Genomic DNA, 14,726 nt, shown 5'->3' on the forward strand with positions numbered 1-14,726 from the left:
CTCTGTCGCCGCTTCTCTCTCTCTGTCGCCGCTTCTTTCTCTCTCTGTCGCCGCTTCTTTCTCTCTCTGTCGTCGCTTCTTTCCTCTCTGTCGCCGCTTCTTTCTCTCTCTGTCGCCGCTTTCTCTCTCTCTGTCGCCGCTTTTTCTCTCTCTGTCGCCGCTTCTTTCTCTCTCTGTCGCCGCTTTTTCTCTCTGTCGCCGCTTCTTTCTCTCTGTCGCCCGCTCCTCTCTGTCGCCGCTTCTCCTGTCGCCGCGTTCTCTGTCGCCTTCTCTGTCGCCTCTCTGTCGCGCTTTTTCTCTCTGTCGCCGCTTTCTTTCTCTCTGTCGCCGCTTTCTTTTCTCTCTGTCGCCGCTTCTCTTTCTCTCTGTCGCCGCTTCTTTCTCTCTCTGTCGCCGCTTTTTCTCTCTCTGTCGCCGCTTCTTTCTCTCTGTCGCCGCTTCTTTCTCTCTGTCGCCGCTTTCTCTGTCGCCGCGCTTCTCTCTGTCGCCTTCTGTCGCTTTTCTGTCGCCTTCTGTCGCTTTCTGTCGCCTTCTCTCTGTCGCCGCTCTCGCTTCTTTTTCTGTCGCCGCTTCCGCTTCTTTTTCTTCTTCTGTCGCCGCTTCTCGCTTTCTTCTGTCGCCGCTTCGCTTTTTCTTCTGTCGCCGCTTCGCTTTCTTCTCTGTCGCCGCTTCGCTTTTTTCTTTGTCGCCGCTCTCGCTTTTTCTTCTGTCGCCGCTCGCTTTTTTCTTCTGTCGCCGCTCGCTTCTTTCTCTGTCGCCGCTTCTTTCTCTGTCGCCGCTTTTTTCGCTTTTTTCCTGTCGCTTCTCGCTTTTTTCTGGCGCGCTTTTTTCTGTCGCCGCTTTCTCTCTGTCGCCGCTTTTCTCTCTGTCGCCGCTTCTTCTTCTCTGTCGCCGTTTTCTCGCTTCTTTTCGCTTTTTCTCGCTTCTCTGTCGTCGCTTCTTTCGCTTTCTCTTGTCGCGCTTTTTTCGCTTTTTTTCGCTTTCTTCTGTCGCCGCTTCTTTTTCGCTTCTTTTCTTTTCGCTTCTTTCTTTCGCTTCTCTCGCTTTTCTCTGTCGCCGTTCTTTCTCTCTGTCGCCGCTTCTCGCTTCTTTCTCTGTCGCGCGCTTCTTTCTCTCTGTCGCCGCTTCTCGCTTCTTTCTCTCTGTGCCGCCTTCGCTTTTTTCTTCTGTCGCCGCTTCCTTTTTTCTTCTGTCGCGCTTCTCGCTCTTTTCTGTCGCGCTTTTCTCTCTGTCGCCGCTTTTTCGCTTTTTTCTGTCGCCGTCTCGTTCTTCCTGTCGCCGCTTCGTCGCCGCTTTTCGCTTCTTTTCGCTTTTCGTTCCTTTTTCGCTTCTGTCGCTTCTCGCTCGCTTTTCGCTTTCGTCTTTTCGCTTTTTTCGCTTTTTCTTGTGCGTTTTCGCTTTTTTCTCGTTTTTCTTGTCGCTCGCTTTTTTCGCTTCTTTTTCTCTTCGCTTTTTCTTTCTTCGCTTTTTCGTTCTTTTCTCTCTGTCGCCGCTTCTCTGTCGCGTGCTTCTCCGTTTTTTCTGTCGCGCTCCGCTTTTCCTTTTTCGCTCTTCTCGCTTTTTTTCTGTCGCCGCTTTTCGCTTCTTTTCGTTTTTCTCTGTCGCGCTTTCTTCTCTTCTTTCGTCGTTTTTTTTTCGTCGCCGCTTCTTTTCGCGCTTTCTTTCTCTGTCGCCGTTTTCGCTTCTTTCGTTCTTTTCTCTGCGCCGCTTTTCTTCTGTCGCCGTTTTCTCTTTTCGCTTCTCGCTTTCTTCTCTTTCTCGCTTCTTGTTCGCTTTTTTCTCGCTTTTTCTGTCGCCGCTTTCGCTTTTTCGTTCGCTTCTTTTCTCGTCGCTTTCGCTTTTTTCTCTCTGTCGCGTTTTTCGCTTGCTCGCTTCTTCTCGCTTCTTTCGCTTCTTTTCGCTTTTCTGTCGCCGCTTCTTTCGCTTCTCTCGCTTCTTTTCTCTGTCGCCGCTTTTCTCGCTTCTTGTCGTCGCTCTTCTCTTTCTCGCTTCTTTCGCTCGCTTTTTCTCTCTGTCGCCGCTTTTTTCTCGTCGCCGCTTCCGCTTTTTTCTGTCGCCGCTGTTCTTTTTCTCTGTGCCGCTGTTTTCGTTTTCTGTGCGTTCTCGCTCTTTCGCTTCTTTCTCTGTCGCCGTTCGCCTTTTCTCGCTTTTCTGTCTTCGCCTTTCTCGCTTTTTTCGCTTCTTTTTGTCGTCTTCTCTCTGTCGCCGCTTTTTCTCGTCGGCGTTTTTCGTTCTTTTCGCTTTTTCTCTCTGTCGCCGCTTCTTTCTCGCTTCGCTTCTTTTTCTCTGTCCGTTTTTCTCTCTGTCGCCGCTTCTTTCTCTTTCTTTTCTCGTTCTTTTTCTTTTCGTCTCTTCGTTTTTTCTCTGTCGCCGTTTTGTCGGCCTTGCTTTTTTCTGTCGCCGCTTCTCGCTTTTTCGCTTTTTTCTGTCGCCGCTTTTTCCTTCGCCGCTTTTCGTCGCCGCTTCTTTTCTGTCGCCGCTCGCTTTTTCTTCTGTCGCGTCGCTTTTTTCGTCTGTCGCGCTTCGCTTCTTTCTCTCTGTCGCCGCTTCTCGCCTTTTCTCTGTCGCCGCTTTCGCTTTTTTTCTTGCGCCGCTTTCGCTTTTTCTCTGTCGCCGCTTTCGCTTTTTCTTCTCTGTCGCCGCCTCGCTTTTTCTTCTGTCGCCGCTTTTCGCTTCTTTCTCTCTGTCGCCGCTTTTTCTCTGTCGCCGCTTCTTCTTCTTTCTCTGTCGCGTTTTCGCTTTTTTTCTCTGTCGCCGCTTTTTCCTCTGTCGCCGTTTCTCTGTCGCCGCTCTCGCTTTCTTCTGTCGCCGCTTTCGCTTCTTTTCTTCTGTCGCCGCTTTCGCTTTTTTCGCTTTTTCTCTGTCGCCGCTTTTTCGCGTCTTTTCGCTTTTCTCTCTGTCGCCGCTCTTTTCGCTTTTTCGCTTCTTCTCGTGCCGTTCGCTTCTTCGCTTCTTTCGCTTCTTTTCTCTGTGCCGCTCTTCGCTCTTTCTCGCTTCTTTTCGCCTTTTTCGTTCTTTTCTCTGTCGCCGCTTTTCTCTGTCGCCGCTTTTTCGCTTTTTTTCGCTTTTTTCTCTCTGTCGCCGCTTTTTCTCGTTCTTTTTCGCTTTTTTTCTCTGTCGCCGCTTCTTTCTCTCTGTCGCGTCTTTCTCTTCCGCCGTTCTTTCTTCGTTTCGCTTCGTCGCCGCTCTTTCTCGCTTTTTTCTGTCGCCGCTTCTCGCTTTTTTCGCTTTTTCTCTGTCGCCGCTTCTGTTTTTCGCTTCTTTCTCTGTCGCCGCTTTTTTCTGTCGCCGCTTTTCTCTGTCGCCGCTTTCTGTCGCCGCTTTCTGCGCCGTCGCTTTTTTCTTGTCGCCGCTTCGCTTTTTCTGTCGCCGTCTCGCTTGCGCGTCTCGCTCTTTCTCTGTCGCCGCTTCGCTTCTTTTCTGTCGCGCTTTCTGTCGCCGCTTCTCCTGTCTCTCGCCTTCTCTGTCGCCGCTTTCTCTGTCGCCGCTTTCTCTCTGTCGCCGCTTTCTCTGTCGCCGCTTTCTCTCTGTCGCCGCTTCTCTCGTCTTCGCTTCTGTCTCTCGCTGTCTCTCGCCTCTCTCTGTCTCTGTCCCTCGCTTTCTCTCTGTCTCTCGCTTCTCTCTGTCTCTCGCTCTCTCTGTCGCCGCTTTCTCTGTCGCCGCTTCTCGCTTCTCTCTGTCGCCGCCTCGCCTTCTCTGTCGCCGCTCTCGCTTTCTGTCGCCGCTCTCGCTCTCTCTCTGTCGCTCGCTCTCTCTCTGTCGCTCGCTCTCTCTCTGTCGCTCGCTCTCTCTCTGTCGCTCGCTCTCTCTCTGTCGCTCTCTCTCTCTGTCGCTCGCTCTCGCTCTCGCTCTCTCTGTCGCTCGCTCTCGCTCTCTCTCTCTCTCTCTCTGTCGCTCGCTCTCGCTCTCTGTCATTTTCTCTTTCTGTCCCCCCCAGCGGTGCGATCTGAGGAGAGGAGGATACTGGAGAGGGCTGGTTGTGTCCAGAGCCTCACAGTGGGCGTGGCCCCCATCGTCGTGGTGATCGCCAGTGTCTGCACATTCACTCTACACATGGCCCTGGGTTATGACCTCACTGCTGCCCAGGTAAACCCCTCCCCTCAGCTGTCACTAGCTTTTCATGAGTCAAGTGATTTCAATATCTACCAGTAGCTTTTGTTGTTTGTTTCAATAGAAAGCTCCCCAGTAGCTTTTAAATATGTGGAATTTCACTAAATGTGAAGTTACTTGACCACTCCCCCCTATGTTGCTCCCTTCAGGCCTTCACCGTTGTTGCAGTCTTCAACTCTATGACCTTTGCCCTCAAAGTCACGCCCTTGGCTGTACGAGCATTATCAGAGGGTTCTGTGGCAGTCAACCGATTTCAGGTAAATTAATGACAGACGAGATTGTTGTACAGAATTGGGAATGATTGTAGTGTTCAGTCAGGATGGACTGTTGTCAGCGTAACACTTCAAAATAGACATGTTCATTAATTCATCTTCTCCATATATCATACAGTATATCATATCATACAGTATATCATACAGTATATCATACAGTATATCATATATCATACAGTATATCATATATCATACAGTATATCATATATCATACAGTATGTCATGTCAACAGAGACTCTTCTTGATGGAGGACCGAGAGGTTGTGTTGGCCAAAACGGATGACCCGATGAACGCCGTGGAGCTCCGGTACGCCACGTTGGCCTGGGAGAAGGCCAAAGCTCCCGCCAAAGCCACCCCCGTCCCCAAGAAGCAGTGCAAGAGAGGTGGAATGCATCGAGTACTGCGCAAGGAGAAACTGAGCTTGTATATCACAGCAGAAGAGGGTAAGGGACACAACGAGGGTCCCAACGGACAGAGTCTCCTTACCCACATGGAACAGGAGAGCCCCCAGAGCACCATCTCCTCTACCCAGAGCTCCATCATCCGCCCACCGCTGCACAAAACCCTACATCGCATCGACCTGCGCGTCAAGAAGGTAAACTGCTCAAACAAGCACCATCAATCAGACAGGTGTACTCACTCATGCACAAAACAACCCTGATTTACATTCATACAAGCCTACACAAATGCTTGTGCACATTGACAAATATATGCATGCACGCACACATGCAAACCCGCATACACACACACACACTAAAGCCATGGTGTTCATGGTCTGGGGGGGAACGCAGTGGGGTTGGCAATTTTTGTTTTTTTATGAATACAATTGGAACAAAGAAGTCAGAGGACAGGTTATTGTATTCAAACATTTTTTGAAAATTGTATTTAGTCAATGTATTTAGTAAATGTGTTTATTGGTTTCTTTCATATTGATAAGATATGAAAATGTAATGACTTGAATGTTATTTGTTGATGTAAAATATATACAGTTGAAGTCGGAAGTTTACATACACTTAGCTAGTTTTTCAACCACTCCACAAATTTCTTGTTAACAAACTATAGTTTTGGCAAGTCGGTTAGGAAATCTACTTAGTGCATGACAAGTAATTTTTCCAACAATTGTTTGCAGACGGATTATTTCACTTATAATTCACTGTATCACAATTCCAGTGGGTCAGAAGTTATCATACACTAAGTTGACTGTGCCTTTACACAGCTTGGAAAATTCCAGAAAATGATGTCATGGCTTTAGAAGCTTCTGATAGGCTAATTGACATCATTTGAGTCAATTGGAGGTGTACCTGTGGATGTATTTCAAGGCCTACCTTCAAACTCAGTGCCTCTTTGCTTAACATCATGGGAAAATCAAAAGAAATCAGCCAAGACCTCAGAAAAATAATTGTAGACCTCCACAAGTCTGGTTCATCCTTGGGAGCAATTTCCAAACGCCTGAAGGTACCACGTTCATCTGTACAAACAATAGTACGCAAGTATAAACACCATGGGACCATGCAGCCGTCATACCGCTCAGGAAGGAGACGCGTTCTGTCTCCTAGAGATGAACGTACTTTGATGCGAAAAGTGCAAATCAGTCCCAGAACAACAGCAAAAGACCTTGTGAAGATGCTGGAGGAAACAGGTACAAAAGTATCTATATCCACAGAAAAACGAGTCCTATATCAACATAACCTGAAAGGCCGCTCAGCAAGGAAGAAGCCACTGCTCCAAAACCGCCATAAACAACCCCGACTACGGTTTGCAACTGCACATGGGGACAAAGATCGTACTTTTTGGAGAAATGTCCTCTGGTCTGATAAAACAAAAAATAGAAGTGTTTGGTCATAATGACCATCGTTATGTTTGGAGGAAAAAGGGGGAGGCTTGCAAGCCGAAGAACACCATCCCAACCGTGAAGCATGGGGGTGGTAGCATCATGTTGTGGGGGTGCTTTGCTGCAGGAGGGACTGGTTCACTTCACATAATAGATGGCATTCTTAAAATAAAGTGGTGATCCTAACTGACCTAAGACAGGGAATTTTTACTAGGATTAAATGTCAGGAATTGTGAAACTGAGTTTAAATGTATTTGGCTAAGGTGTATGTAGACTTCCGACTTCAACTGTATACAGCACCAGTCAAAAGTTTGGACACCTACTCATTCAAGAGTTATTTTTTTTATTTAAATTTTTTTATTAATTTGACTATTTTCTACATTGTAGAGTAACAATGAAGACATCAAAACTATGAAATAACACACATGGAATCATGTAGTAACCAGAAAAGTGATTAAATATATATTTTTTTATCTTCTTCAAAGTAGCCACCCTTTGCCTTGGAGACAGCTTTGCACACTCTTGGCATTCTCTCAACCAGCTTCGCCTGGAATGCTTTTCCAACAGTCTTGAAGGAGTTCTCACAAATGCTGAGCACTTGTTGGCTGCTTTTCTTTCACTCGGCGGTCCAACTCATCCCAAACCATCTCAATTGGGTTGAGGTCGGGTGATTGTGGAGGCCAGGTCATCTGATGCAGCACTCCATCACTCTCCTTCTTGGTCAAATAGCCCTTACACAGCCTGGAGGTGTGTTGGATCATTGTCCTGTTGAAAAACAAATGATAGTCCCACTAAGCGCGAACCAGATGGGATGGCGTATCACTGCAGAATGCTGTGGTATTCATGCTGGTTAAGTTTGCCTTGAATTCTAAATAAATCACAGACAGTGTCACCAGCAAAGCACCCCCACACCATCACACCTCCTCCTCCATGCTTCCCGGTGGGAACCACACATGTGGAGATCATCCGTTCACCTTCTCTGCGTTTCACAAAGTCACGGCGGTGGGAACCAAAAATCTCCAATTTGGACTCATCAAACCAAAGAACATATTTCCACCGGTCTAATGTCCATTGCTTGTGTTTCTTGGCCCAAGCAAGTCTCTTCTTCTTGTTGGTGTCCTTTTAGTAGTGGTTTCTTTAAAGCAATTCAGCCATGAAGGCAGCAGAGGTAACTCTGGGTCTTCCTTCTCTGAGGCGGTCCTCATGAGAGCCAGTTTCATCATAATGCTTGATGGATTTACCGAATGCACTTGAAGAAACTTTCAAAGTTGTTGACATTTTCCGGATTGACTGACCTTCATGTTTTAAAGTAATAGTGGACTGTCATTTCTCTTTGCTTATTTGAGCTGTTCATGCCATAATATTGACTTGGTCTTTTACCAAATAGGGCCATCTTCTGTATACCAACCCTGAAATGCATTAAGAAGGAAAGAAATTCCACAATTTACTTTTAACCTCATGAAGCTGGTTGAGAGAATGCCAAGAGTGTGCAAAGCTGTCATCAAGGCAAAGGGTGGCTACTTTGAAGAAGCTGAAATGTATTAGTTTAACACTTTTTTGCTTACTACATGATTCCATATGTGTTATTTCATAGTTTTGATGTCTTTACTATTATTCTACAATGTAGAAAATAGTAAAAAAGAAAAACCATTGAATGAGTAGGTGTGTCAACTTTTGACTGGTACTGTATATATTTTTTATTCCATCTGAGAATTACATTTTTTGCTTTTGCGGCAGCAGCTACTCTTCCTGGGGTCCACAAAATGTACAGATTTTAAGGTTGTCATTTATATTTGGTTTGGGGTTGCTAGAAATTTGTGCCCCAAAAAATTGTCTTCCGAAATTCTGGTGGAAAGAATTGTCCCTGCTGAGAAAGTTTGAATACCACTGTTCTAAAGCATTGAGGCACTGGACAGATAAATGGATTTAGCATGCAGGCACATTTGATTATAGTAGCACAACTCTTTAAAAAGAGAACGACTGAAATAGTAGACAAATTGAGGGAGTCAGCAACTTTGCACTTCTTTCCTTTTGAAATGGACTGAGTGCGTTTTAGTTACAAATCCATACCAATACTCCACTGGTATCCTTCTGATCTGCAGGGGGCGTTGGTAGGAATCTGTGGAGCTGTGGGGAGCGGAAAGAGCTCTCTTCTGTCTGCTCTGCTGGGACAGGTGAGGTTCTATATCATTGGCCTTCAAACCAGCTTACTGGGGGAGTCCCCTACAAACCAGACTGGAAAGCATTTGAGGTGCGTTTGACTAAGCTTGACTTTTGCTCTTTTGGGACTGTTCCGTTGTACCGGGCAATCAAACGCAGTTCAAGTGTTTTCCCTCTTGTGAAAGCCCAGGTCAGCTTTACCTCTAGTATGTTTTAACATGAGTCTTATCTCTGGTGCTCAACAGATGACCCTGCTGGAGGGCAATGTGGCGGCCAGTGGCGGCTTTGCCTATGTGGCTCAACAGGCCTGGATCCTCAATGACTCACTGAGAGAGAACATCCTGTTCGGAAAAGAATACGACGAAGACAAGTAAGATTGATTGATTTGTGTTTATTATTATGGAACAGTACACAATGAAAGCAACAACGCAGACCATTTAGAGGTGTCATAGTGCTGGATTTAGGTAGACGGCTCATTTTCATCTGTAGTCCATGACCAGTCACGTTTGGATGTCATAGTTTCTAACTCATGGTTTACTTGTTTCTCTGGACCGTGACTGTTTCCCTCTCATGTTAAGTCATGTCCTTGGCTCTGTTTCCTTATTAGGTATAATGCTGTGGTCTCTGCCTGCTGCCTAATCCCTGATCTGACGGAGCTGCCCTATGGGGATATGACTGAGGTATGTATCAGACCGCTATTCCATCTCTCTGCTGGAGATGCTCTCAATATGAACTCTGGTCATTCTGTACAATACAATTGCCTTACACTATACCAAAATAGCAGAAAGTGGAATTACCATGTAACAAGCTAGTAAGTAGTACATGCATTTATAGATGGAATGCTTTGGGGTGCATTGTGGTGTTTTATGAGAGAACATGATAGTGTTATGTAAGTACATATCTGGTCTGGTCTGTTGCTGCCTCTGTGTGAAGCCTATCAATCAGAAATGATCCTTGATACATTTTGTCAACATTGTCCCAATGTTTTCACTCCAGATAGGTGAGAGGGGTGCCAACCTGAGTGGCGGGCAGCGCCAGCGGGTGAGCCTGGCACGTGCCTTGTATAGCGAGCAGCCCATCCTGCTCCTGGACGACCCTCTCAGTGCCGTGGACGCCCACGTGGGCTCTCACCTCTTCCACAATGCCATCCGCACGGCGTCCAAGGGCAAGACCATCATCTTTGTCACACACCAGCTGCAGGTAAGAGGAGCTTCTGATCATCTGAATGATCAAATTGTATTTATGTGAGAAACAGAAGAATTTGCAGCAAATAAGTGACTTGTGTACTATGGCCAAATGATGGGAAATGGCTTTCTTAACTACTCTCGTGTATATCTTTGGGACGCCTAATCTGAAAGGAAATGAGAGAGACCCCATGTAGACCTCCTAGGTCGATGATTATAGTGCAACTTGAGTTTTCACACAAGTCTCCATTCACATTAATGCATAAAAGCTAAGTTAAGAGTGACTCAAGAATTAGTCCCGAAAAGAGAAGGCTGAGGAAAGGGAGCCATATAGAGGAGCATACTATAGCCCAGGATTCTTCATCAGGAGAATCCCAGATCTCACTGGTGTTGACCCTCTCTCAGTACCTGGCAGAGTGTGACCACGTGATTCTGATGAAGGACGGGCAGATTGCCGAGCATGGCACCCACTCCCAGCTTATGGGCAGAGACCGTGACTACGCCACTCTCTTCAACAGCGTACAGCAGGAGGTAATGCCAACCACGGAGCGCATGTCCAGCTCTAGCCTGATCACAGATCTGTTTGCGAACAGATCTAGGACCAGGCTAGCCTTTCCAACTCCTATGGTCATTGTCATGCATTGGCAAGACAGCATAAACTGATCTGGGACCAGGCTAGCCCAGCTCTCTATGTAAAAACACCTTTTTCATCCCTCTTTACACAACACTATCATACGTCACATCCTGCGTAATTCATGAGGCAGGAGAAGCCAAGTGGGTGGCTGGGAAATGTTAATGCATACAGGGCCTTTCATTATTTAGGTGGGCTTTGATTTATCGGTGTCACACTGCTAAAGACCCTGTCACCAATATCCCTGTTTAAATGACTTACTGGCAATGTTGTGACTTGGCCGATTGTCTTATGCTGTAGGTCTCTTTGGCTTGCTCTCCTAGAACCTGGTGAAAACAAACCTGAAGAATAAGGAGAAGAAAGAGGGAGATGAAAAGGTTGAGACCACCGGGAATGTTGCCAAAGTTGCCAGACCGCCGGTGGAGAAAGGGAAAGGAGGTGAAACTCTATCGCGCCAAATAGAATGTGTTAATGTGTTCCATTTAAAACAGTTGGCTTGAAATGAGGAAATTACTCACAGGTTTCTTCCTTCCTCTCTTCCTTCCTTCATTCCTTTCTTCCTTCCTTCCCTTTCTAACTCTCTTCTTTACTTCCTATTTTCCTTCCTTATTTCCTTCCTTCTTTCCTTCCCTTTCTTCACTCTCCAGACCAGCTGATGAAAGCGGAGGAGAAGGGCTCTGGTGCCGTGGCCTGGGATGTGTACAAGGCCTACATCAATGCGGCTGGAGGCCCTTGTGCCTTCATCATCAACGTCATCCTCTTCCTCTCCACCACTGGCAGCATCGCCTTCAGTAACTGGTGGCTGAGCTACTGGATCCGCCAGGGCAGTGGGGTGAGTTACACACAGACACATAACTAGGATCAGATTACCCTACCTACAATACTTATTAGAATTATTAGAATTTAAAGAAATGTCTGATGCCGTGTTAGTGGGATAGGACAACTTCTGCTTACTCTGAGGGATGTCTATACTGTAGCAGGCTGTCTCCCACAAGTAAAACCACTTCTGTGCACCACTGAGTTGTAGTGGGGAAAGTGAGAGCATTAATCTCAGCACGTGTAATTAAAAAAGTACCGGTGTCTCTAAACGTAATTAAAACAAGAGACGAGCCGGAAAAAAGCAGATGTGCTGCGAAGCTGTCGTCCGTGTCTGATTGAAGGATGTGTTTGGAATAGCGACATTACCCAAATGGCTGCTTCTTTCATGTCTTCTGTCTCAGCTGGCTTTGTTTAATTTATTTCCTTCATTGGATAGAAATGCCTTGTGTGTATCCCTCCATCTGCCCTCAGAATACATCATTAATCCTGGAGAACGAAACGGGGTTGGCAAGCGACAGCATGAGGCTCAACCCTCACGTTCAATACTACTCAAGAGTTTATGTGCTGTCCATGGGGGCCGCTCTCTTCCTGAAGACAATGAGGGGGCTAGTGTTCGTCAAGGTAAGCATCTTGCTCAGATGTCTTTTAGAGTGGTTCTTGTGGATTGTTCTCTCGTCTTGAAATGTCAGGACCATTCATTGATGCACTCTGTGGCCTGTCAAAGGAGAGTGCATCACTGACCGATTCACTCCAGGGTACTACTTTTAACAAGGGTCCATAGGATACCATTCTGGACGTAACCATAGTCTCCATAAGTCAGGTTTTCATTGATTTACGCTCAGGCCCTTTTCAAAAGAAAGAAGTGCAAAGTTGTTGTGGTACAACCTTGACTCTATTTGTCTTTAAGACGTTTTCATGAGTTGCACTACTATAATTGAAAGTGCCTGCAGGCTAAATCCATTTATCTGTCCAGTGCTGTGACACGCTGCTTTAATGGCTGTGCGTGTGTGTGCGTGTGCCGCTGTGTGTCCCTGTCCCTTTGGATATGTCCCCTGTGTTTGTTAACCTCTGTAATGGGCTGTCAGGAAAGTTTATGTCCTCACGTAATTGTGTGTGACAAACTTTTCCCGAAGATGGCTAATCTTTTATTTTTTTTACCCTTAGCTGTAACGTGAATGTGGGAGTGTTGCATATTCTATTAATAGATAGAATGTGTTCTCTCCTGCCAAAAGTCATTTCTGCCAGATGTTTCTCACTGCGTTAACCTAGACATGGGTTCATAACCTTTGTGTCAGCCTGCCAGACATTCATTAATGTCTGAGGATTTGACAGTTTGCCTGACACAAAACTTTCCTCTTGCTCTTAACAGCACAGTGAGTTCTAATAGGGACACATCATAACAACAACATCAACAACAACATGGCCAACTAGCATTAGCAAAATGTCATATGAGCGTTAGCTAGTATGTGTACATAGCTGTGAATGCTGGCAACAATTGTCTGTCTACTCCTACTGTATGTTTGCATTTGTTGCGCCTGGGTGTTGAGCTTTCCCGAGTCCCGACGACCCATCTGTTTACCAGTGTTGTGTCTGGCTCCGTGTTGAAACACCACTGTGTTTGTCTGACAGTGCACTGTTCGGGCTGCCTCGGTGCTCCACGACAAGCTGTTCCACCGCCTCCTCCTGAGCCCCATGCGCTTTTTTGACACGACACCTCTGGGACGCATCCTCACCCGCTTCTCCCGAGACATGGACGAGGGTGAGGTGTCTTGCCTTGACTTCATACTCCGAGCCTTGAGGTCCCCATACCACCCAGACAACACAGTGTGATCTGACATTTTTTGGTTTTCTCTCTCCCTCTGTGTCCTTTTCTCTCTATCTATCCATCTAACCATCCACAGTGGACGTCCGTCTGGCCATGCAGGCTGAGATGCTGCTCCAGAACATGACCCTGGTGCTCTTCTGCCTGGTCATGGTGGGCATCGTATTCCCCTGGTTCCTGATCTCCCTCCTGCCCCTGGGAGCCTTCCTCCTCATTGTCAACCGTGTCTCCAGGTCAGGCTGCAACCAATCGATTTATACGTGTGTGTGTGTGTGTGTGTGTGTGTGTGTGTGTGTGTGTGTGTGTGTGTGTGTGTGTGTGTGTGTGTGTGTGTGTGTGTGTGTGTGTGTGTGTGTGTGTGTGCGCTCGTGCGTGCTTTGATTTAAAGATAAGTGTAGAGATGGATTAGGGTTCCCTAGGTCTTTGGGTAATTTATTATTCAGCGTGACGCATCTAACCAGTTTCCTCATTAAAAGCAAGCTCATAAGGCACCCCATTCCCCATTATAGTGCACTACTTTTGACCAGGGCCCGCACAATATAGGGAATGAAGTGCTTTTTGGGACGGGTACCATTTGTTGGCATCGTGAAATGAAAGTTCCAACTGCGTAAACATGTTTGTGTAGGTAGTGTCAGAACAAGGAGTGTCATGTTCTTTAATGCCCTATCCTCTTCCCCTCCAACCCCCCCCTCCAACCCCCCCTCCCTCCAACCCCCCCTCCCTCCCGCCAGGGATGATTCATGAGCATACTTGTTATTCACATGTGCAGCCTATCCTATCTATGGACCTAAAAGTAGAACTCCACCCCACCTTTGTCAATAAAACCCTCTCTCTCACACTTCCCTGCTGACTCAGTCGAGAGTCGTTGTAGTGTGGGTCTGTGGCTCATAAAGTCACACAAAAATCTGAAATGATTCTAGCTGAGCCAAGGAATGGCCTGAGCTGTGCCAGGAAATGGTTGTCCTGTCCTGGGCAGAATTACACTCTGATTGCCCTGTGTCCTCTTATCATATCATAGTTCACTAACCTGTCAGATAACTGCACTGTCATTGGAGTTATAATGCAGTGTTTGTCAACCCTCTCCTCGACCACCATCCCTAGATATTTCACCATGTTGTTGTTGTCCTGATCTAGTTTGTCTGGTTTGGTGACGAGTTCACAAGTTGAATCGGGTTCCTTAGAACACGCAATGGAAATCATTTTTGCAACGGGAAATTAAAATGATTAACCCTCCCTAAGGTTTGGCTGGGGGGGTCACAGAGTGGAGGTTTGGCTGGGGGGGTCACAGAGTGGAGGTTTGGCTGGGGGGTCACAGAGTGGAGGTTTGGCTGGGGGGTCACAGAGTGGAGGTTTGGCTGGGGGGGTCACAGAGTGGAGGTTTGGCTGGGGGGATCACAGAGTAGAGATTTGGCTGGGGGTGTCACAGAGTGGAGATTTGGCTGGGGGTGTCACAGAGTGGAGGTTTGGCTGGGGGATCACAGAGTGGAGGTTTGGCTGGGGGGGGACACAGAGTGGAGGTTTGGCTGGGGGGTCACAGAGTGGAGGTTTGGCTGGGGGGGTCACAGAGTGGAGGTTTGGCTGGGGGGGTCACAGAGTAGAGGTTTGGCTGGGGGGATCACAGAGTAGAGGTTTGGCTGGGGGATCACAGAGTGGAGGTTTGGCTGGGGGGTCACAGAGTGGAGGTTTGGCTGGGGGGATCACAGAGTGGAGGTTTGGCTGGGGGGGGGGGGACACAGAGTAGAGGTTTGGCTGGGGGGGTCACAGAGTAGAGGTTTGGCTGGGGGGTCACAGAGTGGAGGTTTGGCTGGGGGGTCACAGAGTGGAGGTTTGGCTGGGGGGGTCACAGAGTAGAGGTTTGGCTGGGGGGGTCACAGAGTGGAGGTTTGGCTGGGAGGAT

The 14,726-nt window shown here is 47.3% G+C and overlaps 1 protein-coding gene across 2 annotated transcripts in view; it reads left to right on the plus strand.

Moving 5' to 3' along the window:
• wu:fb13g09 (ATP-binding cassette sub-family C member 5) overlaps positions 1 to 14,726 on the plus strand; it is a 58,766-nt gene that overhangs the window by 22,007 nt on the left and 22,033 nt on the right. For both annotated transcript variants that reach the window (XM_014199096.2, XM_014199097.2), the window contains exons 8-20: positions 3,938 to 4,086; positions 4,260 to 4,367; positions 4,615 to 4,977; positions 8,316 to 8,387; positions 8,619 to 8,743; positions 8,981 to 9,053; positions 9,370 to 9,573; positions 9,963 to 10,088; positions 10,512 to 10,626; positions 10,836 to 11,020; positions 11,479 to 11,628; positions 12,637 to 12,766; positions 12,909 to 13,062. In XM_014199096.2, coding sequence (XP_014054571.1) covers positions 3,938 to 4,086; positions 4,260 to 4,367; positions 4,615 to 4,977; positions 8,316 to 8,387; positions 8,619 to 8,743; positions 8,981 to 9,053; positions 9,370 to 9,573; positions 9,963 to 10,088; positions 10,512 to 10,626; positions 10,836 to 11,020; positions 11,479 to 11,628; positions 12,637 to 12,766; positions 12,909 to 13,062 — 1,954 coding nt within the window. The remainder of the gene's footprint in view (positions 1 to 3,937; positions 4,087 to 4,259; positions 4,368 to 4,614; positions 4,978 to 8,315; positions 8,388 to 8,618; positions 8,744 to 8,980; positions 9,054 to 9,369; positions 9,574 to 9,962; positions 10,089 to 10,511; positions 10,627 to 10,835; positions 11,021 to 11,478; positions 11,629 to 12,636; positions 12,767 to 12,908; positions 13,063 to 14,726) is intronic.

Source organism: Salmo salar, chromosome ssa05, assembly GCF_905237065.1.
Source record: "Salmo salar chromosome ssa05, Ssal_v3.1, whole genome shotgun sequence".
Taxonomy (NCBI): Eukaryota; Metazoa; Chordata; class Actinopteri; order Salmoniformes; family Salmonidae; genus Salmo; species Salmo salar.